The 22,991-nt window shown below is 38.9% G+C and overlaps 6 protein-coding genes across 6 annotated transcripts; 3 read left to right on the top strand and 3 right to left on the bottom strand.

Moving 5' to 3' along the window:
• Positions 1–315: 315 nt before the first annotated feature.
• Positions 316–5,235, bottom strand: ATC70_006692 (uncharacterized protein; the record flags this gene model as incomplete). The annotated part of the gene is made up of 1 exon (XM_064825964.1): positions 316–5,235. One exon carries the CDS (start codon positions 5,233–5,235, stop codon positions 316–318), a length of 4,920 nt encoding a protein of 1,639 aa, XP_064687478.1.
• A 5,655-nt stretch (positions 5,236–10,890) lies between these two features.
• ATC70_006691 (uncharacterized protein) lies at positions 10,891–11,818 on the top strand (the record flags this gene model as incomplete). The annotated part of the gene is made up of 2 exons (XM_064825963.1): positions 10,891–11,041; positions 11,106–11,818. 2 exons carry the CDS (start codon positions 10,891–10,893, stop codon positions 11,816–11,818), a joined length of 864 nt encoding a protein of 287 aa, XP_064687477.1.
• Positions 11,819–11,902: 84 nt separating this feature from the next.
• On the bottom strand, positions 11,903–14,034 carry ATC70_006690 (uncharacterized protein; the record flags this gene model as incomplete). The annotated part of the gene is made up of 2 exons (XM_064825962.1): positions 11,903–12,300; positions 12,357–14,034. The coding sequence occupies 2 exons, from the start codon at positions 14,032–14,034 to the stop codon at positions 11,903–11,905; spliced, it is 2,076 nt and encodes a 691-aa protein (XP_064687476.1).
• Positions 14,035–14,981: 947 nt separating this feature from the next.
• On the top strand, positions 14,982–16,069 carry ATC70_006689 (uncharacterized protein; the record flags this gene model as incomplete). Its single annotated transcript, XM_064825961.1, has 3 exons — positions 14,982–15,039; positions 15,108–15,366; positions 15,421–16,069. The coding sequence occupies 3 exons, from the start codon at positions 14,982–14,984 to the stop codon at positions 16,067–16,069; spliced, it is 966 nt and encodes a 321-aa protein (XP_064687475.1).
• A 178-nt stretch (positions 16,070–16,247) lies between these two features.
• On the top strand, positions 16,248–17,107 carry ATC70_006688 (uncharacterized protein; the record flags this gene model as incomplete). The annotated part of the gene is made up of 5 exons (XM_064825960.1): positions 16,248–16,356; positions 16,416–16,474; positions 16,560–16,678; positions 16,739–16,874; positions 16,940–17,107. 5 exons carry the CDS (start codon positions 16,248–16,250, stop codon positions 17,105–17,107), a joined length of 591 nt encoding a protein of 196 aa, XP_064687474.1.
• A 1,486-nt stretch (positions 17,108–18,593) lies between these two features.
• On the bottom strand, positions 18,594–19,295 carry ATC70_006687 (uncharacterized protein; the record flags this gene model as incomplete). The annotated part of the gene is made up of 1 exon (XM_064825959.1): positions 18,594–19,295. One exon carries the CDS (start codon positions 19,293–19,295, stop codon positions 18,594–18,596), a length of 702 nt encoding a protein of 233 aa, XP_064687473.1.
• Between the last annotated feature and the right edge of the window lie 3,696 nt (positions 19,296–22,991).

Genomic DNA, 22,991 nt, shown 5'->3' with positions numbered 1-22,991 from the left:
ATAGTACTAGCGTATCTGAAGTCCATATCTTCTCATGATCATAGTATAAATCGATATCGTACATCTAATCCAGTGTACATACAGTTTATATCTAAATCTGGTAACTGGATGAACTGTCGGAATGCAGATCATAGTGGATGTATTCCACATTTGCCCCCACCAGTTTCAACGCATGTTGACTAATTCAAAGAATTATGTAAACGATCAATGATCTGTATTTCGCATTCGCTGACAAAGATATAACGCAATGTGATAGTCTAAAGGTGCTACTGCAATTTGCATGTTGCCCTGATATATCCCATGACAAACATCACTTTACTGTTCTGCAACGTTGAGTCTCTTAGAGCCTCTCAAACGCTTGTCAGAATCATCACGCTTACGCTTTGATTTGGAGGAAGCAGTGTCACTATTTAGTGCCTGTCTTCTCTTCTCAAGCAGCTCATATTCCTTGATCTTTGCCCAGTACTTACGAATGGTTTGAGGGTTGTTGAACGATGCAGCAGTTTCCCAGGAGTTGGCAGCTTCTCCAAATGTCTTCCATTTTACCAAATACTCTCTATTGTGTTCAGGACCACGATGCGCTCTGATCTCGTCAACCTCATATACTTCTTGTTCGATGATAGACTCGTCGATTGCTACCAGCTTCAATTCAGATGGCACATAGTCGCGATGTAGTAGTTCATTCATATCGTCTTTCAACACATATGTAGATCTTTTCTTTTGAACAACTTGATAAGGTCCATCATAAGCGGCCTCAAGTTTGCTTTCTCTATGCGGAAGTCTTACCATAACCCAATCACCAACTTTGAAGTGTGTAATCTTGTGATGCTTATTGAATCGCGTTGCTTGCTCTTCAATAATGCGTTGTGTTCTTTGGTTAATAGCTGGAAAGACAACCTGGTTCATAATCTCTGCCTTCTTGCGTAGCTCACCGAGAGTCATTGGCTTCTTTGGTAAGTTGTCCTTGATCTTAGGATCATCGTAGTCTACGAATCTATTCAATGGTCTAGCAAACATCAATTGAAAAGGTGCACTCTCAGTGCGATACCTAATTTTTGTGTTTATAGCCAGTTGAGTTCCAGGTAGAACCGAGTCCCAGTCATAGATGTGTTCACTGACCATCTTACGAAGTGCATTAAGAATATTTTTAACACCTGATTCGGATGCACCATTGCCCCTAGCGTGGAAAGCCGTAGAGTATCTTTGATTGATGCCAAGTGCTTTACCGATCTCGCTCATCAAAGCACTCTTGAATTCACGTCCATTATCAGATTGTAGTATTTGTACTACGCCAAAGTCTCCAAAGATGGTAGTCAGAGCTCTAGCGACAGTATCGGTTTGTTTGTTGGGCAATGCACGAGTTATAATAAATCTGGTGCAAATGTCGTATACAACTAATATATATATATTGCCATTGTTGGTTGGAGTTAACGGACCAAGAAAGTCAATGCCTATGTGATCAAATGGACCATACGCTACAACGTTTCTCAGTTCATGGTAACCCTTTTGAACTACATTATGCCTTGCACATTCCATACATGATTGACAAATTGCCTTTGCATCATCATATAGACCTGTCCAATGAATACCTTCTTCATGTAGTTTCTTGACAATACTAGTGGCACCAAAGTGTCCAAATTCATGAGTTTCACGAAGCAGTTGGTCTCTCTCATTGTCAGGTGGTGCAATGTAAGCAACGCTTTCATAATTGCCCTCCTTGATCTTCATAGCAAGTACATTCAAGTGCTTGTCTTTATTATAGACTACGTTGTTCTTGGTTAGATAATGCTTTGTTTGCTTATTGTTGCCAATGAATCGTTTCTTGGAGCCTTTGCTTCTCATGATATTCTTTTGTAATTTAGCAATTTTCTTATCACTGTCTCCCGCCAGCTCTGTATGATCTTCTAAAGGTTCATACAAGCGACTAAGTTTGTCAGGTAAGATGTTGTCTAAGCCCTTGATATGAGTGAATTGCAGTTGGGGATACTCGTTTAAAATCTCCATGTAATTTTGAATGACTCTAGTAGGACATTTACATGTGTAGATATAAATCAGAGCTCGATGATCTGTCATAACCTCAATCTCAGGATGCCCGTACAATAAGGGTCGCAAACGAACTAAACCGAATAACACGGCATACAGTTCTCGTCTCAGGACAGGCCAGTTCTGTTGGGATTTGGTCAGAGATTTGCTCAACATCGCCACATAGACTGTGCGTCCTTGATCGTCGCGCTGCGTCAAAATGACTGCAACTGCATATAAGCTAGCATCACATTCAAGATAAAATTTCTTATTCATGTCTGGTGCAGTCAGTAAAGCTTCAGATAACAAGACCTTCTTGATAATCTCAAGTCGTTTGGTGTGCTCCTCAGTCCATTTGCTACCAGCATCTGGATCATTTCGTAGAGCATCAATAGGCGCCATCAGTTTTGACAGATTTGGGATGTGTGGTCTCAAATATGAAATAACACCAGCTAGTTGTTTAACCTGTTTGGCAGATTTGCATGGACCCCAATGATCAATGTCAGAGAGACGTCGCATGTCAACCTTGGAAACATGAGGACCAACTACAAAGCCTAGCAAGTAGATGCTAGATCGAAACCAGGAGCACTTTTCAACACCAATCTTTAAGTTGGCATGTGTCAAGCGTCTCAGCACCTCCTTAATCAATTCGCAATGACTGGATAAGGATGAAGATACGAGGCATAGGTCGTCCACATAGACCTCCACGTTGGGCATATCAGAAAACAAAATGTTCATGACAGAGCTAAAGACAGATGTGATTGGGCGCAACCCGAAACAGCAGCCTAACCATCTATACGATTTTCCTCTAAAATTGAACAAAAGCACATTTCTTGATATGTCAGAAATTCTAAATGAAAAATATGCGTTTTTCAGATCGATTTTCGAAAATATTGTCCCCTTCTGCTTGATCCGGGTGAAGATATCCTGTATATTTGGTATCTCAAATTGGTTTGTATTGTTGGGCATATGCTGGTTGATCCTCCGCACATCCATACAAACTCGAGTTTTGGTGGGTTTGCCATCATTGTCCTTCTTTGATACTGCAATGAGAGGGCTGTTGAATAAGCCGTTAGGTCTACACTGTTCTACAATTCCTGCATCCAGCCATTCATTCAATTGCTTTTCGATTTCGGGCATTGCATGATGTGCGATCGGATATTGCTTGACGTAGTAATCAACATTCTCCTTGATTGGTATAGTGATCTCAGATTCAGGCACGTTACAAAACGTTCCAGGCTTGATTCTCTGATTCTCATCAATAGCATCTTGGATGTTGCTCATATACTTATTCTCCTCAGCTTGGGATTCAAAGATTGATGCGGTTTCTGGATCAATAGAATGTTTAGTATCAAAATTGACATTTTCGAAATCGATGCTTTCAAGAAGCTCTGATTTCTCTTCCTCTGTAAGATGTCCAATATCAGCAAACTTGTGAGCAACGCCAGTTAGCCCAATTCTAAGTCGACTCAATGTGTCTACACCCAGTAGCACATCAAAATCGCCTAGGTCCTGAATAAAATTGGATAGCTCAAACGAGTGATCAAATGCAATGTCATTAAGATATCTTATCTTGATAGCTGGTGTTTTACCCAATCTCTTTACTGAATGACTCAGAAAGTTCAAATTGCCTTCAACAGAAATAATATCTTGGGAAGTGAATAGTAATTTATTGTGAAAAATGTTTTTATTTAAGAAGGTGGAATCTGATCCCGTATCTACTTTCGCGATCAAACGGACTGGTTTTCCTTCTTTGCTCTCTAAAATAATAGGAGTCAGTAACTGAAATGGATTGAAACTTTCAGGTACATTTTTCACATTAGACTTACAGTTGAGCGAGGCATCCTCTGCTTCAATCTCGTCCAAGCAAGCATCTATTTCCTCCATGGTGACATCTCCAACAGCATCACCAATGTCAGAATCAGTGCTACTTTCCATGGTAACATCGTTGGTCTCAGAACCAGAACCAGACTTGTTGTCCTTGCGAACAGTGGTTGTTTGTACAGTATGCACACCAATGTTCTTCCTTGATTCTCTCTCCTTCTTCCAGTCGTAGAACTCTTGACAACGATGACCGTAAGCACGGGGCTTACCACAAAAGTTGCAGGTTTTGGGATCAGAGGATGAGGAATTCATAGAATACGGAGCAGCAGTAGTAGCCCGGTTAGGCTTGTTGTCAGAGCCAAAGTGCTTCAATCTTGACTTACAGTCAATGGTGTTGTGGTTGGCATTGCTCCCGCCATGCTTCGCACAGAAATACCCAGTGGCAGATACCCTTGCCATCTTTGTTCTCGAACCAGAACCACCAGAACCACCCTTACACTTACCTCTGATGTCGACCTCAACATCATCATCACCACGATTTTGCTCGTCAACAAGGAACAAAGGCAACACACACTCATAGATCTCGTTGATAGTCCATTTGTGGTTGGAACCATGCTTGACGGACATTTGGTTGACCATCATTTGCTGATTCTTGCGTAACAGCGTGAACTGATAGAACTTGGCTAACATGTTGCTGTTAGGAGGGAAGCCACAATCCTTGACGTACTTCATGAACTTATTCGTATAGTCCTGTAGAGTATCTTTGTTCTTCATGCGCATGCTGAAGAGTTTGGCCATGGATTCCTCAGAGTTGATGGGAGCACCAAAATGTTTGCGGAACAATGCCTTGGCTTGATCCCAATCATTGCATGCCAGAAGATCATTCTTGGTCCATGATTCGAAGTCAAATGGCAGTGAAACAGGCACGTAGCGTTTCCAAACCAAATTTACTTCATTACCGGATGCTCTGATGACGTTCTCAAAAGCACTGAAGAAATGATCGACTGTGGTGAATCTTGGATGGTCAGGCCAATGCTTAGCTTGTCCTACCACCTGGAAACGGGGGATCTCATTGAGATTGACAGGTCTTGCTTTGGAATCAGCCCTCTTAGTAATCGCATTGACTTGCTTGCTGAGCCATTCGATAGACGCAGATGCTTCATCAGCCGCCAAGCGTTCTTCCTCAGTGTAAGTATCACCAGCGTTACGATGGATCTGATCCAAGCGAGCCTGAGCAGTGTCAATCTTCTTGAGAAGATGATCAACTGCAGAAAGTTGAGCGTGCTCATCCACTTGCATAGATGAGTCATAAGGAGAAGAAACACGGATAGAGTCTTGAGCAATATCCTCTTGAGTGTTTTCGGTAGCGTTGTATTGGTTGTGAGACATGATAAAAATAGTTTTTAAAGTAGAATAATAAAATGTAGAGTATAAGATAAAGTGTAAAAGTGATAACCTTTGAGTTGAAAAAAATGTGGAATTTGAGGCTTTACAGACTAAAATTCACGGAAAAAAAAGAATAAAAAAACAGTAATGTCAACTTGATAAAGGTATATTTTATTATCAAACTGACAGGTGTAAAGTAAACTGAAGTCTCTCTACTGGCCAGGTAGATGATCCTTCTTATATACTATAACAATGGATAAAAGTTCTATTAATTAGATTGACAAATAAGTCAACTCAGATCAACTAATGTCTAATCATGCTAAAAGACAACTCCAGCAAGCTAATCATGATTTAGCTCTGTCTGGATGAATAATTAGACTCTCATCCGAAGTACCCTGATCTATCCTTTCTATAAGGATAATTAATATTGATCTAGCAGCATGTATCCGATAGGTACAGTCTTCTTAGTCTATATTAATAGTACATATCTGAGTGTATATCGCTAAGCATACATCTTTAGCATGTATCTGGATATATGGCATGTCTATAGCATATCGTATGCATGTCTATAGCATGTCTCATATATAGTACAAGTCTGTAGTACATAAAGTATCTGTAGCTAGTATCACGGATATAAGCATGTGTCTTATAGCGTGGATCATGAAGTGCACATCTGAAGCAACAAGCTCATATTGCATTAATCTTGGTGCCTATCCAGATATGGTAAACATCCGTAGTTAATGTCGGAATACAAGTATAAGTCTATAGTGCCATCCATGTCCGTGGTGCCATCTATAGCCTATATCTTATATAGTATGAATCTTATAGTACTAGCGTATCTGAAGTCCATATCTTCTCATGATCATAGTATAAATCGATATCGTACATCTAATCCAGTGTACATACAGTTTATATCTAAATCTGGTAACTGGATGAACTGTCGGAATGCAGATCATAGTGGATGTATTCCACAAATCTAATTAATAGAACTTTTATCCATTGTTATAGTATATAAGTAGGATCATCTACCTGGCCAGTAGAGAGACTTCAGTTTACTTTACACCTGTCAGTTTGATAATAAAATATGCCTTTATCAAGTTGACTTTACTGTTTTTTTATTCTTTTTTTTTCCGTGAATTTTAGTCTATAAAGCCTCAAGTTCCACAAAAACAAGAACCATTCAATAGTTCTACGTTGGGCCTATTATGCTATAAGAGCTTTAAATTCCAAATGTACGCTCTTTTTATAATTTTGCTCAAAATTCTGTACTTTATGACTTTTAGGCAGAAGGCTGCCCAAAAATTCCAAATAGACTTACTTTAGCCTCGTAACTTTGTAGAAAACTAAAGTGAGCATCAAGTGAGATTACACAAGCGATATATTATACTGTATAGCTTGTGCAAAAATGCGTCTGTTTTTTAACGTTTCGAGAGCTCTCTGAGGGGGCTAGTATGTATTCAGTCTGCACCACTTTACCTTTTATAGTATTTTTTATTGTGGAAACCAAAGAAAAAGCTATCGCGACGATCGCTCAAAGCTAACCTTTGCTGTAATAGCGAATGTACTGTTTCATAAATGTCTGTTGGGTTTTCTTTGATACATAATTTTGTTTGCGGTTCCCATCGTACTGAGGCCGACTTAGCGCTAGCGTATCTAGTATCTATCGTTTTTCCTTGATCATCATCATGAGTGCTCAACATCGTGAATAGATTTTAATAGTCTAGTAGTTCTACGGCTAGATATGATATCTGTTAAGCACAAAGAATAAAAGGATTATTATTTGTAGCTTATAAAAAATGTTCGATATTATAAAAACAAGAAAAGACTTATTTGAATAAGATCAGACACAAAAAAACTAAAGATTTATTGATGAAGACAAGAGTTATTTTATTTATACTAAGTTCTGAATGCCAAAGTAGCAATTTATCTTGTACAATGCTTATCACATCTGGTAAACCTCAGTATTTAGATAGCTGAGATGCACTTCACTTATCATAGCTTGTCCGTGTTGTTGCAAAACACGGACATATCTACCCATCAAGAATACCTTAATCTTTATAGACAGTTGTAGCCCTTCTGGCACAACAATATCTCTTCTATTATAGCCGGTCATCAATAGCGTCCTGTCAACCTGATGATCATTTCATTTCAAATTTGCATAATATTATTGACTCTCAAGCCTTAGGATTACTGTAATCACGCATTTCAAATAGCAAGATTTGAGCTCTAGAATTGGAATGAAAGCGTCCATCACTAAGAAATTGAGTTCCGTAAAATACAGAATATAAGGGCATCAAAAAGAGTTGTAATTTACTTACTTACTTAGCAACGTAGCCTACTAAACCTTATTTTTAGGTCGAATTCTGTTCAAATTTAGACATTTTCAAGCTCGAATAACTTATGCCACAAAGCGTTTTGAACGCTTAAAAATAGCGCCAAAAAGATCTTCTTTGCTGCGCTTTACTTATTGATGCTTTATCTCAGTTTTTTTTAGGCCATTGTAAATTCATAAAAATCATCACTTTTACATGAGTATTAGCAAGGGAAAATTCTTGAAACTCAAATGATCGCGTTTTTCATCCCAAAAATGAAGATTTTTTCTATGATGCTTATTAAATCAAATTGATTGTAAAGACGAAACGCAACATTGGAAACTCGTTCTATAAGACTTGCGTATGCTAAATTTTGACATTATCACAGAATACCTGTTTTTATATTTTTGCAAATTGCTCATTATTTTCGGTCTGAAAGCTGAAAGTAACCAGCATCATCCGATGCGCCTTTATCGACTCTTTATAAATGAATTAAGAAGTAAAATATAACAACGACAGTTTTCATAATCAAATTTAGTAAAAACGTCTAAAGGATGTGAGATCAAGTCAAATTTGATCACAAAAATGCCATTACACAATGCCAAATTAAAGTACAGCAGTTGCGGCTACCACGGTAGAAGAATGAGACCAAATCTACTGGCCGTGACGTCGTGTAGGGCGCCCTATCATTTTTCCATACCACCGTTGTTCCCCCTTTTTTCAAAACGCGTTTAGTATCAAACCATTGTGGTTTTGGAAACCGTTTGACTGATAATAACACTCTAGCTTCTGATAACGCTGTATTGTACTGTTAGAAAAATTTGATGCTGCTTCTTTGAAGTGAAATATATTAGGTACCATTCGATAACGAGCACTGGAAGGCATAGAATTAACACTAATTGAATTTGTTTATTACGCTCTGAAAACCTTTTTGCCTGTTTGGCGTAGGTGCTGCTGCCATTACTTCTCTGCTATCTCTGCTGCTGCCTGCTTCTTTGGTTTATTATGCCTGGTAATTGCTTCTTCTTTGGTGTTTGTCTGGCCTCTGCTGGTGTTGCTGCTGCTGCTGCTGCTGCTAATTTGGTGCTTCCTGGTCTACTATCCCTGGTGCATGCTCGCTCTCTAGCCTATACCCGATGATTGTGTATGCTCTGGTCTATCTGTAGCTGTGGTAAGTAGTAACTTTTTTCTTCTGGTTCCAATGATATGAAACTTCTCTGGACGTTTGTATTATTGCTTCCTTTCTCGTAATAATGCTTTCATGATGTTTGCTTTGTTGCGTTTTCTTTTTTTCATTGGCTGTGATATGATCAGCTCAACAGTTATCCGCAATACCGTTGCTTCGTACTATGTACGAACAATACGCATGATACAGTGCTATATGTCTGTATTGCCCTGGTAATACTTTGTTATATATGGCCGTGGGTTGCCGATTGTGTTGCCTCTGTTGCTTCACATGAAACAACGTTACTTATTATGTTGTATTAAACACTCATACTACTGTTGCTTCTGCAGTTGTACATGCTTGTGTTGCTTTACATCATACTATTATCATGCACGTTGCTCATGTATGTGTTCTTGTTGCCACAATAAGAATATAACGAGAACATCATTGCGGTGCATTGAATATAACAACTTTTCTGTTGTATTCGTTATATTCGTTTCTTTCATTCATTTTATGTGAACATTTTATCCTTCATGCCTACATACTGCTATACTCCTATAGTAGTATGTTGTTTTCTTCTTTTCCTTTTTTCTTTTATTGTTTCTTTCGAAGCATACATCTTTATTACGTTGTGTGGATGTGCCTATCCCTGAAGCTCAACAAGACTTTATCCGAGGCTAGGAGGTAGATAGGCTGCCTTTACTTGGTTATCGCTACTTACTTTAGTGATGATTGAGGATCTCAATGCCTGAATTTAAAGCTAGGTGGTGTAAGTAAGGCATGCTCTAGCACCTGGGGGAAGTTTGATGATAGCAGCGGCTATATTGCTATTATAGCGGCGCTTAAAATTTTGCCTCACATCAAAACAGAGGGAAACCCTCGCAATTTTTTTTTAGATCAGCGGAGTTTTCAAGCAATCTGATTGGCTAAGAGGTTGGAACAACGAAGGGTTACAACTAGTTAATCTCCTATTGATCTGTCATTTAACATTATAGTATGTTCGTAATAAAAGTATGTCTAAACTGTCACAATTTAAATTTTTCTTTATTCAAAATAACATAAGGTGCAATAATTATTAAATATGGCATCCATTACACAGCTTTATGTGAGAGATGTTTATTGGATTTATAACGTGAGGAAAGTTATTTTTATATTATAGGTAAAGTAGTACACTCGGTACTAGATCCTCCCAGCAGTACCAAGTGCTTCGTCAAACATGTGCCTTTTATCATTGATTTACAACATGTGGTGTCAATTTCAAGGTTTGCCAACTTTTACCTCATATCAACAAAGATTCTGGATGTATAAAAGTGCTTTCGGCTTTGAGGTTTGGGCCCTCCAAAATCGAGTTTTGAAATTCGATTTTGAAATTCGGATTGAAATTGGCAAGTTCTTATAGGGAAAATTTGCGAGGAAGAAAAGGATAGTGTAGTTGTTGGGTTTGAGATTGGAGGATGGCGAGTTGCTATTGAGAGATAAATGTTTTTTTTTTCTTGAAGCAAGACAATTTTGAGCAAAGTAGGTATGATGAAACCTATTGCAAGATGTTAATGTCAAGTGATGGCGAACCATGAATGGATAGACTAGGTGTTACGAAATGTTGTCTATTGAAAGCCGCTTGGTGATATCATGCTTTTGTGTCATTTAACAAAGGTCTAAAGTTGCGTTGCGTATTTCAGCAAGAGGGAAAGGGACGGTTTGCTTTTTCACACACCACGTTGATTCTGCAGACTGTATATTAGGACCATTACATGCCTAATTTGAGGAGTTGCTAAACATAAATGAATTATTCAGTCGCTACCTTGGTTGTCAATCACTTACGCAAGGAAAGTGTTGACGGAACCACAATAATAGAAAGAACAATAATGTTTGAGCGATGTTCCTTATTCAACTGACAACTCAACCTTCCCTCTGTATTAATTGAATTCTGCTCCTCTTTGTTTGCTCTACAAAATGAGACGGTGTCTGGGCACCTACGATGATGCTGCCCAAAACAAAATAAATGGTATTGGAAAGCCAATTATCGATCATAAGAATGGTAGATCTGTATTTTTCTTCAATTATTTCGGAGTCTATGAAAAAGATTGACTAGAAAATTGAGTACAGAATGAAATAAGTTTTAGGGTTGTTCTTCCTCAAATTCCTTTTCAAACAATCCATAACTACATATAAACAACACTGATGTACCTTATTCTCTGGGTGCTAGCGATACTGATATACACTCTTGAATCAGCAGCGTATGAACAGCATTGTATTGACCCCGCTAATTGTCAGTTTTACCCTGTCCATGGTTGTTACGCTTCAGACAATGGTCTTGTATGCAAAAACAGAAGTAAGAACTCATATACATAACAAGTCATCTTGACATTGCATAGATATCTAATTGTCAAAAAAAGATAGAGGAGGATTTGAAGTGAGTATAGATCCGTTATACACAATCTTTTATTCGCCTTTCAACATAAAAAACGACACTGGATTACCATGTTTTACAGTACCTATCACGGACGAATTGATTAACTATGTCGACTTTCGAGGACCAAAAGTAATGGATGTTTATGATTTGGAGCTAATCGGCAACTGCAGTAGCATGTCATATTGTGATAAACATACGAAAACTTGTCAACCAAAGCAACCGTTAGACAGCCCATGTCAGTACAATATGCAATGCTACTTTGGCATTGACGGTATTCCTGGCCATTGCTCCAACAACACCTGTTCTATCAGAGAAGATATACCACAATACTATTATAATACACCAAGATGGACTATGGGCGATCAGTGGCAATCAGCTGTCGTCGCTGTATTGATTACAGGTGCAGTGGCTATTGGATTGCTGATAGGGCGTGCTCAAGTCAAGAAACTTGTGAGCAAATTCAAAGAGATGATGGAAAGATGGCAAAATCCCGATACAAGTGTGCCAACAAGTATGCCGTTTGTAGCAACCGAAGAAGCATGGAATCAGCACCATAATCAACAAAAGAGATGGTGGAAGCAAGTGCCTGGCATGAATTGGGTGTATAGTCGATTAAAACGTGGAGGAAGTGATAATGATCAGTATTATCAACTGGATAATAGAGGAGAAGAACCACCCCCATACAGAGCTGATTGAGACAATCTTTGGCACAGCATTATTCCCTCTTCTTTATATTATTATCATTAAATTTGCTAGCGTTTCTTTCTTTATTATCGACATCTATAGGCATGAGGTTTCATCATCGTCGAGGCAAACATCCCATGCCTTATTGTGTGATTTCATATCATAGTTTTTAAAGCTAAATGTCCTGTTTAGGGTATCTTCTATTTGACTCAGAGTCATATCTTGAAGACTGTGCCCTTTGCTACCGTCGCCTTTTGTTGAGGGCAAAATAACGGTAGAGTCGCCTAAATGAAGCAGACCAGATGTTCTCGGTGGTAAGTGTGCCATCAGATCGCTATCATCTGTGATTCGAATAGTGTCGACCCTTTGATATGAGAGTGTCTTTAAGAAGGACTTGTTGCCTACCCTAGGAGAATGAACAGCGCACACTGTGATGGATCGATTCATTAGCAATTTGGTCGACCGTAAAGATGAGGCACATAATGCTGCAACAGCTGGAACAAAGATTTGCATTAGTTTAAACGCTTTTTCTTGCGATATTACTGCTTACCACCGCCCAGTGAATGCCCCACAATGACCACCTTGTAATGGGATGGCAGAGCTCCACAGAGTCGCATCAACAATGTCACTACTCTCATCTCACATCGGTGCCAAGCAGTTAACGCACAATCCAAAACCCAAGGCGATATGTCTTCTTCAACCTCCTGCTGCTTTCTTTCGTGCATAGGTGGCCGTGAAGTGATCGTTTCAATTTCAAGCCATGGAACAGCTGCAAACGAGGCATTTTTGAACAATGTGTGCGACAACGAGGACATTCCTGGAAACACGACTAAAATCTCCTCGTTTTCAGTATCTACTGCAACGTATCCGTACTTTTGTGGAGCACAGTTGGCTGCATACTCTTCGTCTTCGTTGTCTTCCATTTCCTCCTCATCATCGTCGTCTGCTTGCATCTCTTGGTCAATGCCTGAGAACTCGCTGATGCTGCTAATACCGCTAGATGACATTGTTCGGTCAGGGGGAATATATTGAAATGCAGAAAATGCATGTGGTTTCTGTCTCTTGGCGATTGAATCGAATAGAACTCGCCTATCAGGTTGGATAGCAGATGACATGAGCTTTTCTTCGTTGTCCCTGTCCTTCAGCAACATTTTGGCTTCGTTGATCTGTGCGGCATGTGTTAGGCTTGAGTTGTATTGGACGTAAGAGACTGGAAACATGATGGACTGACTGTTGTTTTGGAGAGATGTTGAAGCATGCGGGAACAACCTTGCTGTAATAGAGCTACCAAGGATCTCTTCTTGCTGTGGTGATCTTGCCTGCTGAACGATGGTATGTAGACCTGTAGTGGCAGGACAATCAGCGCATTGTATTTGCACTAATTCACCGCTCATGCTCTTTGTATGAACAAAAGAAGAAGGTGGAGATGGCTCTTGGTTTCGTTGGTGTATCACCAGCAATTCATGTGTACATAAGGGGAGATAACGACAATATCGCTTTAATCGCAAGTAGTAAGAGTCGGGTATAACTTCGTAAGGGGACTGAGACAATGCATTGTAGTCCACAGGACCCTGAGGTGGGGGAGGCAAAGGCTTGGCAACTGGAATGTACGCAGCGGCTTGTAGTAGCAGCGCTTTTGGTAACATGAAAATGCACTGACGATGTGGTACCACCACAGATTTTCGCCTCTGCTGTACAAAGCGAATTAATCTCTTGCCAATGGATTTGGTTGTTTGGGTCAAGCTTTGATGTGTCAACATGATGCCCAACATGGGAGAATGGAATAAGCTGGCAGCCGTATAGGCCAAGAGACCTTGTTCTTCCTGTAATTGCTGTATCAGCCAAGCATATTGTTCCACAGTCAAGTGGAAAATTTTCGTGTGCTTCGCATCGGGGTTGGTACCTAAAGCAACCTGTGCTCTCTTGGGTTCATAGTGGACATAGGCCTTCTCTTGTTGAAATAGACTAGTGGCATGCATGGATTGGCTAGGCAAGAAACTGAGATTAGGATGTAGCAAGGTGATGGGGCCCGTTTGTTGCTTGTTGTAGATCTCTGTTGTTAATGTCACTGCGATGCCATCTTTTGAATAGCTGCTTTGTTGCTGTTCCTTATTGTTTTGTTGATCCAAAAATTGCTCTTTGTTGCTACTGCTGTTACTACCCCTTAAGAAGGATTTAACGCCCCTGAAGAAGCGTTTTGGCGAGGAAGAATGGCTGTCTTTGACCATGCAGTGTGGAGATGATTTGAGGTGAAGGAATAAAGAGAAGAAAAAGACATCGTATAGTTGCTTTTCTTGTGCTATTTATTTTTATCCTCAAGTAGCAAGTCGTGCCATGTTTTTTTGTACTCTTTGTGTAAAGTATCATATTTTACAAACACGGAAAAAACTTGTTTGGGCGCTCATTTAATAGATCTGAGAGAAGCCAATTGTTCAATGCTTGATCTGCCCCAAGTATCGCAAGACATGCCATTTGACACGAGGACGCCGTATTCGAACGTTATTCGCATACATCGATTGGAACATCTTATGCCAAGCAAGATGATTGTCAGAGAATTCATTTGATAGTTGCTTTTAGAAGGATCGCCATAAGTGGTTTGAGCTATCGACTAAGGAATAGTGAGCTATCCTGTATTGAGGACCAAGGATTACTTCTTGGCAAAAAAAACGGCTATGACATTGAGCCACAAAGGTGTCTATTTTCGAACAATTGACCGAGTATAGCAGAAGACAGAGATGGATCATCTATCTATATATATTTATATCACTAAAGTGGATGCTGCTTCTTCTGCGCCATCAAATAAGGTAAGGGATGTCAAAACAATCAAGAAGCGGGATTATCATCTTTTGCCATCTCGTATAGGAATTTTAAGACCACTGATCGAGCCTCTGGATCTATTAGACTTATGGACCGGTACTCCATAGCATGTCAAGAATAGCATCCCATTTTTTTTTGTCTCTATATATATATGTCGAAACGAGGCCAGCATAGCGTGATTTTATGTAAGATGTGCTCTGGCCATTGATTCATTCTTCACATTTGCTTCTGGTAAGCTGAATACAGTGCTTTTTGAAGGTCACATTTTTTTTCACAAATTTTATAGAAATGGGCCAAAACTTCTAACGCTTCATCTTTAGCTCATTCCTTATACCAATCTCCAAAATTACATTCAAACATGAGTACTCTGTCATATGTCACAACCGCAGGAAGCAGAAGAAAGAGAAAGAATGCAGGTAATACACCGATTGTGCAATTTACAATCCTTCATCCAAATGCATGTGGACTTATTCTATGAATCCAGTTGATATGAATTTAAAAGAAGTTGTCGATTCTGGACCTCGAGGCAAGGGAAGACCTTCAAAGGGCGGTGCTGCGCTTCGTGCTAAAAGATACTATGTGAAGAATCATCTCATGGTGTTGGAAAAGAGAAAACTCAAGCGTTATATTGTCAAAGTACGGAAGTACATTGATGATTACAAGTGTGATTCATCCTGCATTATGGCTAAACTTAAGGGTCTTTGCGAAGTTCACATCCGACGCCATTTCCAAGGGCTGAAAGAGTATGTTGCACCACGTCTCTTTGGTAAGCTTGTCTAATTCAATTGTTCGCATAGATCCCACTTGCTGTACTTTATCAATTTATCCAGAGAAGATCAGTATCTGGCCTTTTTGAACGTGGAGGGACAGTTATTTACGGACAGCATATACAAGGATCCAACCGATATACCTCAACCAAACGAGCTTCAGCAGTTGCAAGCAAAAATCATGCAGAAGCATTCCATGCTCTTGTTCCAGTTCTGTACGCTGCTCTCAGCTTATTTGCTTGCACATCATGTAGAGAAGTTACTACAGGACACGACATTTGAAACCAGTGAAGCAAGATTCGAAAAAATGAAGTCTGATTGTCTTGCATTATACGTTGTACGTTACGATCACATCATCGCTACGTATAAAGACGACGAAGATCAGAATCAGGAAGAGGAGGATGAACAGAACGAGAGCCCTGAAGGGACTGAAGAGAACGGAATCCTTGAAGAGGCTGAGAAGAATCAACCCCCCAAGGAGAATGAACAGAGTAATGAGGAAACCAAACAACAAGATGAAGAGACTGAGCAGCAAGAAGAAAGGCTTGAAAAGCAAGGTAAAGGCTGTGCAAAATGGACAGATGTAAACGAGATTCCAAAGGAAGAACTGCAAGAGGGAGGTTTCGAAAGCAGCTCAAACGAAGAACCAGCGGCAAAGAAGCTGAAGACAGATCATTAAAGTGCACATGCTCGAGGCGATTTGCCAAGGCAATTTAATCATGTTAATTTAGCATGTCGCACCATGTCAACTCTCTGGCTTTCAATAAAAACACTCATCAACCATCATAAATACCTTCAAGTTTTCCCATCTTTTTCTTCTCTTCTTCACTTGTATATTTTCACACATAGAAAAAAAAATGACCTATTTCGATACTCTTAAGCGCTCCTACGTTGATGTTGATACCTCCAAGGGTATTGATACCGAGCAGTTCCTCGAAGCCACTGAGGGTCTCGTTAAGCTCTTTGGTAAGTGCCAATCTAGTTTATTTCTATAGGATCTTCTAGACTCAACTTATGCACATCAGATTTGCTCGGCTCTGCTGCTTTTTCTGTTGTCCAAAATGATATGAACGGTAACATCAAGGTGAGTTTCTGCGCGAGGGAAAAAAAATGGAAAGGCAAGGTGATTGACGCGCGCATTGGCTGGAATTTCCTTTTGTTCGTTACAGAAAATCAGAGAGCGTCTCTTATCCAACCCTACAGCCAATGCTACTCTCCAAGACTTGATGGCCACTGAAGCACCTGAAAAAAAGAGAGTTGCTACTGAAGGTCTTCTTTGGTTGACTAGGCAAGTAAATTGCTGTGAAAAGTGGTACTTGAATTAATTGCTGACTGTCCTAAAAAATAGAGGTCTTGATTTCACTGCTCAAGCTTTGCGTCGTAGTATGGATAACCCAGCTGAGGAATTGAACATTTCGTTCACCAAGGCCTATGAAGCAACTTTGAGAAAGCATCACAACATGCTTGTGCGTCCTGTATTTTCTGTAAGTCAAGTGTTTATCTAGTGAGGGGTTTTGTTTATATTTACTGACATACTGTGATGAAAAAGCTTGCCATGAAGGCTTGTCCTTATCGTAAGGACTTTTACGAAAAGATTGGTGTCCTCTCTGACGCTGCTCTCGCTCAAATGAAGCAATGGGTTGACGCTCTTGAAAACATCATCCGTATCATTCAAGATGTCTTCAAGGCTAATCCTGCCTACATCAAGGGCATGTAAATAACAATACCCATTTTTTGCACTGATTTCTAAAAAATAATAAAGATTTTACCAAACACATTGCACTTTCTTGATTGCTTGCGAATGTCGGGTTCATTATACAAGATCGTCAGGCACTGATGACAGTCGATTCAGTCAGAATTTTGAGTTCATCAGTGAGTGATGTATTAGATACTACATGGAGAATTTCTATCTCTATGCAATTAAAATCAATTGCGAAGCATGTATCAAATACCTTGTATCAAGCAAATTTACGAGTACTAAATATTGATTTTGATCCACCTTTCAAGATTCTGAAAATAAACAAAGCAGCTAGTCATTGCAAAAGTGTTGATCAACTAAAGTGTATATTCTCAAGGAGATAGATTTCACTTTGCGTGCCGTTTTTGCAGAATAAAATCAGGAGTAACGCGAGCGTCAATATAGATCCTGTACCTGAATGCCTTTGAGGGGCATGTAACATGGCTCTCTCCCGGGTTTCTGATCTGCTCAGGAAGGATAAACGGACGTTCACCTTGCTAGCATGAATGGCATCGCAATGATCTTCATCCAATGTTGATCAGGATGGACTATCAACAACTCGTTTTAGTCCATCCCCTATTGTCTGAAGGATAAAATATCCACGGCTATCAGCTCCTTCAACTACAGCAAGATGGGTGGCTAGTTGTATATGCAAACTACGAGTAAACAACTGCAGGCTTTGTAGATGTACTACGACACATAAAGGATTGGCATGATTCTGTGAGAGGTAGTGGTTAATGCAAGGTTATCAAAAGACAAGAAGTTTAAATATAGTAGCACATCACTTTTGTATTCAATGCATCACCTGCCTGAGCTTTTAATAGCGCTTACTTGCTTTAATTTACTCTATGATCTAAGAGAGGAATTACCAGGCAAATGTGAAGCACACCATGTAATGCAGAGCCGCCCCTTGATTTTTTTTTGCAAACAGGAAAATCATGCTGTTTTATATGTGTAATGGAGAAAGAAATATGGTTTTTATTTTCATTAAAAATAGAATCAAGAAGAGAGAAATAAGAAAAAGAAGAAGAAAAAAAAAGGTTGTTGAGGCCCTGAGTATTATTAATAAATGACACTATTTCCATTTTTTTGTTGGTATTAGAGATGAGGAAAATGTCAGCTACCTGGCTGAAGACGGGATGATGATGAAAATGATGATGATGAGAAATAAAGAGAGTAAAGAGAGCCTGAGTGGGCGATGCGGCGAGCAAGAGAAATAGAGGGAGGCATAATGTGTACATAAAAACAAAGACAGAAAATAATAGCTGTAATATAAACAAATAAATAGCATAGTGGGGATTTTTCATAGTGGCATAAATTGTTGGTTCATATTGTTCATCATCATACTGGAGAATAAGGAAAGTTACATGTATAAAGGGGATAAATAGGAGCAAAATGGATTGTTGATCGTCCCTTTTGTCGGATTAATTATTGTTTTTGGGTTGGTTTTCTTTGGTATCGAGAGTTAGATTCCATGTTGTTGCTGTTTCTTGCTGTTGTTACTGAAATCAATGGCTTTCCAAGGTCTTCTGAAATGTCTCATATGAGTGTGATTTGGATCAACCATGTTTTTGTTTTGTAATGTCTTGAATCTACCCCAACAACAACCTCTCGATCGGTGAGGAAGATAGGTTGAAGAGATCATGGCCCAAGATAATCCTTGGTCATATCCTTGTTGGAGCAAATGATCCTCGAAGGGCGTCCAGGGCGTTCTGGTCTGCACATTGCTTGTATTACCTGCAGATTCTGAGCGTGGTCTGCGATTTGGATGACTATAGATGAACATATGGTGTCTTGTGAGGCTTACATCACTTGCAGTACGACGTCTGGATTGCTCTTGTTGATGCTGGTGATGGTATTGTGAAATAGGAGCACGTAATGAACTGAAGCTGTTGCTTCTTCCGGGAGTCGCAATGTAATCATCGTTGCTACTGTTGGAGCTGGTGCTACTACATGTGCTGAGGCTGCTGCAAACACTCTTTGGGCTACTACTTAGAAGCTGTTGCTGATTCCAATCCTGCTGCTTTGTGATCACAGTCGAGTACATTGTAATGGAGTGCCAATCATGGTTTTGTTGTTGGTTTGTTTGATGTATCAAAGCAGCTTGTTCGTTTGCCTTGACTGCCAATTTCGATACAGGTTCGCATAAAAGATATTTAAGATCCATTTTTCTGAGATACATCCAAGTTAGGATATGGGGATTAGATGTCGACAGTACTACTTTACCAATTGATATAATACAGATAAATTTGATTTTACAAGAGATTGTTTAAGAAGAAGAGTGGAGAAAAAGAATTGTCATCAATGTTTTTTTCGATGATTGAGATGGAAATCTAGAAAATGAGGGTCTATTTAAACAAAATTTACTTTGAAGAATCAAGGGGGTTGTGAGGTACCTTTTTATATATTCTCTTTATATGTATACAATATAGGGGTTATCACTTGTATAAAAAAAAATGTTCCTACAGCATCCAAGGGAGAGTAGATGGAGAGGGGGGAAATGCGAACAAGAGAGAGAGAGAGAGAGAGAGTCTATGTGCTGAAAGGGGCTATAAACCTATATTTGGTACTTAAAATGGTACTTTATCAAACTAATGTATGCCGCCAAAATTTCAAGAAGGCGTCTCTTATGTATGATGAACCCCCTTTATTATTACTTGTTATGTTCAATTTTGACAATCCATATTTGGTGAATTTATTTCGTTTTTGTTCTTTTTTTTTTTTTTTTTTTACAGCATAGAGATAGCGAAACATAGATGCTGCAAGCAGGGTTATGTGCATTGCATCTCATTTTCTCTCTTTCTGCTGTTCTTGCATCCTCGATTCTTTGAGATACATTTATATATCATATTAAAACCAAAGGGAATCCATGTGTATCGTGCTGCTATCCATGGTATTTCGATTCCTTAAAGGACCAAGCATTTCATGCACATTTCCAGCAAAATCTACTACGTACATATTCCAGTACATTATCGTGCAAATATACATGTGCATTTATAAATGTATATTTAAAGTATATTTAGATATATAAATGAATAAATTTTCATGTACACCTACATACATATTATATCTTGAGTCTGCAACCATATGCATGATATACTAATGGCTCACGGCGAGACAAGGCACTTAAAATTAAGGAGATGCAGGCTTTACTTTTCTTTTGCTGCTCCACAGAGATTAAGTGAATTCGCATACATTGAAATTAGCAGCATGCATTGTAGTTATTCTGTGATTGGATCCGCATCGCTTTAATATTTCGAGAATTGAAAGTATAGGGAAAACGAGTTGCATGTCTTACGTGTTCCAGAGGCAAGAGTTGGCTGGATCATAATGCTATGGACTGGCTATGTTGTACATGAGATCAAAATATAAAGGGGGGAAACTCAAGATTATTGACTATTTATACCATACATGGTAAAATTATAAAAAGTAGAATGCTGAAGCGAGATGCAACGTACTTTCCAGCATCATGTGAAAGAATCAGAATCAATACGCTACCATCATACAGTTTCTCTCTCACTGTCTTTGTCAGTTTTCGTGATTCTATCATACTCCATACCAGCAGAATATGACCTCACATTGTCAATGGCGAAAGAGAAAATCGTGAAATACACCCAATATCAGCATATTCAAATTGATGTATACACTGTAATGCTACATGGTCATGCAGTTTATGTACAGTCATCTCAATCAAAAGACATACATACACACGCACACACGCTTACTGCTCTCTCAACAACAGCCAGCATAAATTAATGAACAAGATCATGTAGTTCATCACAAACAGAACCAACACGGCATACCCTACCTCATACAGCACTGCATTCTCAACCAGACACTTCCCAAGATAGGAATTATAGCTCCCCTTTTTTATTCACGCTAAAAAGGCGTATGTATTTGCTCATTTGATAGAGTATCATCATCTTACCCAGGCGAAGCATTGTGAATGAGGGTGCGTGTGTATAGATGATGCGTGTCGTTACTTTTTCTCCTTGCAAGACCCCCCCCCCTACCTGTTCGAGAATTTAGTACAATACTATGCATGCTGTCACTGCGCACACTACTGTATGCCGTGTTTACAAAAGTGTCATTTCTACATTACATCAATCAACATTATGTACCATTGTTGTTACAGTCAGTTTTCCCCAGGTAACATTTATCTTTGCTTTGTGTTTTTGGAATCATAGATTCCTTCAAGTACATTGATATGTTGTGATACAGCACCTTTAGGTGACACATATCCAGCTCAATCTCCATTACATTTGCTTGTGGTCAGAAAGCAAATTATTTACGATGATCATCATATATATATATTTATGAATTCTGCATATTTCCATCTGCACATTATAGCAATTTTATCCCTTGCTCATAACTAGATTGTAGCAGAATTTGGCTACGTTGAGACCTTGATGTCTTCAAATATATGAGCTTTTGACAAGGACTAGGAAAGGGACATCTCCAGGTTTTATTCTTTCGCACTTGTCACCCCCCCCCAAGGTAGTGATTTGCATTACGAAATGTATAAAAACTTTCATAAAGCGAACTGTAACTAAGAAACCAACTTTTCTAAGATGCCCTTCGTCTTTATTAATGAAGATACTTTGTAGATTAGCAAGCAGCATATTTACATCGCCTCTAATTACTCAAAACTACGCAAAACACAGCATAATTTGGATATACTTGAGCAGTGGTTTCTGGCGTTAGAAGCCATTCTAGATCATCAGAATAGCACCAAACAGTTGCTCTCAACTAGCACTTATTTTCTCACACCTTTGCTCAACTTTTTTGGGATCATCGAAAATCGACCAAAAATCGACCAAAAAGCATGAGTGATACCTCATGATTTTCATCGAAAATCAAACGATCGCGTTTTTGACACCAAAAATGAAGACTTTTACTAAGGTATATATTAGATCAAAACGTTCCTCTCGATTCAATGCAACCTCTGAAACTTCTTTTTTGAAATCGCCATATGTAAAATCTCGACATTCCGGCCAAAAACCTAATTTCATATTGTCAATCATTGTCCAATAACTTAATTAATAACATATATTTTAATTAATACCACTAGATGTGCCTTGAAAAGTACTATAACAAAGCTTAATGAAGTACAAGATGATCATCACAATTCCTATAGTCTAATCTTGCAAAATAGACCAAACAAATCGATATAACTAAAATTTGGCCAATCTTGGGAAAAAATGTAGAATCTGAATTTGAATCAATATTGGCGGCTGATGGCAAATTGAAAGCCTCTCTCAATTTGAGGGCAAATGTTGTTCGTGAGGCTAATAAGAGAGATTGCGACAGCAAAATGCCATAATTTAGCATACCCACTGTCTTTTGTTTCTATTTCACGCTTTTATATCTGGTAAATTGAGTTGGTGTACAGTAATATGTGAATACAAATCCTAATACGAAATACAGAGTGTGCTGTTCATAAGATAAAGCAAGAGAACAAGGCCATTGTTTAATGTGATATCGCTTCCTTAAGCATTAAATGTCTCGCTACCATATGTAATCGTAGATTTTCAGCAAATCATTCTCGTAATCTTTGAATAATCTAACTACATACAGGATAAAGCAGTGTCGGATGGCTCGTAGTATTAGAATTCTCATATCTGACGACATGCAGTAGTGCCATTCCAAATATTCATAATCAACCACATTTGGCATGCTTAGAATGATACGAATTCAAGCAAAGAGTTGGATAAGAAGCTTAGTAAACTACAACGCTCCAAATAGGAGCTCGTCCCCTCATCAAGTAGTATCATCATCATCCATAACCAGATTTGAAAGTACGAATGAAAGGATCTTATCAAACAGTTTTGTTTACCAGGAGATGATTGGAGACTTGGATGAT

Source organism: Mucor velutinosus (genome assembly GCF_035048745.1).
Source record: "Mucor velutinosus strain NIH1002 chromosome Unknown tig00001547, whole genome shotgun sequence".
NCBI classification, from domain to species: domain Eukaryota; kingdom Fungi; phylum Mucoromycota; class Mucoromycetes; order Mucorales; family Mucoraceae; genus Mucor; species Mucor velutinosus.
Note: the sequence above shows the minus strand (reverse complement) of the source record. Positions and strands in the feature narration are given on the sequence as shown.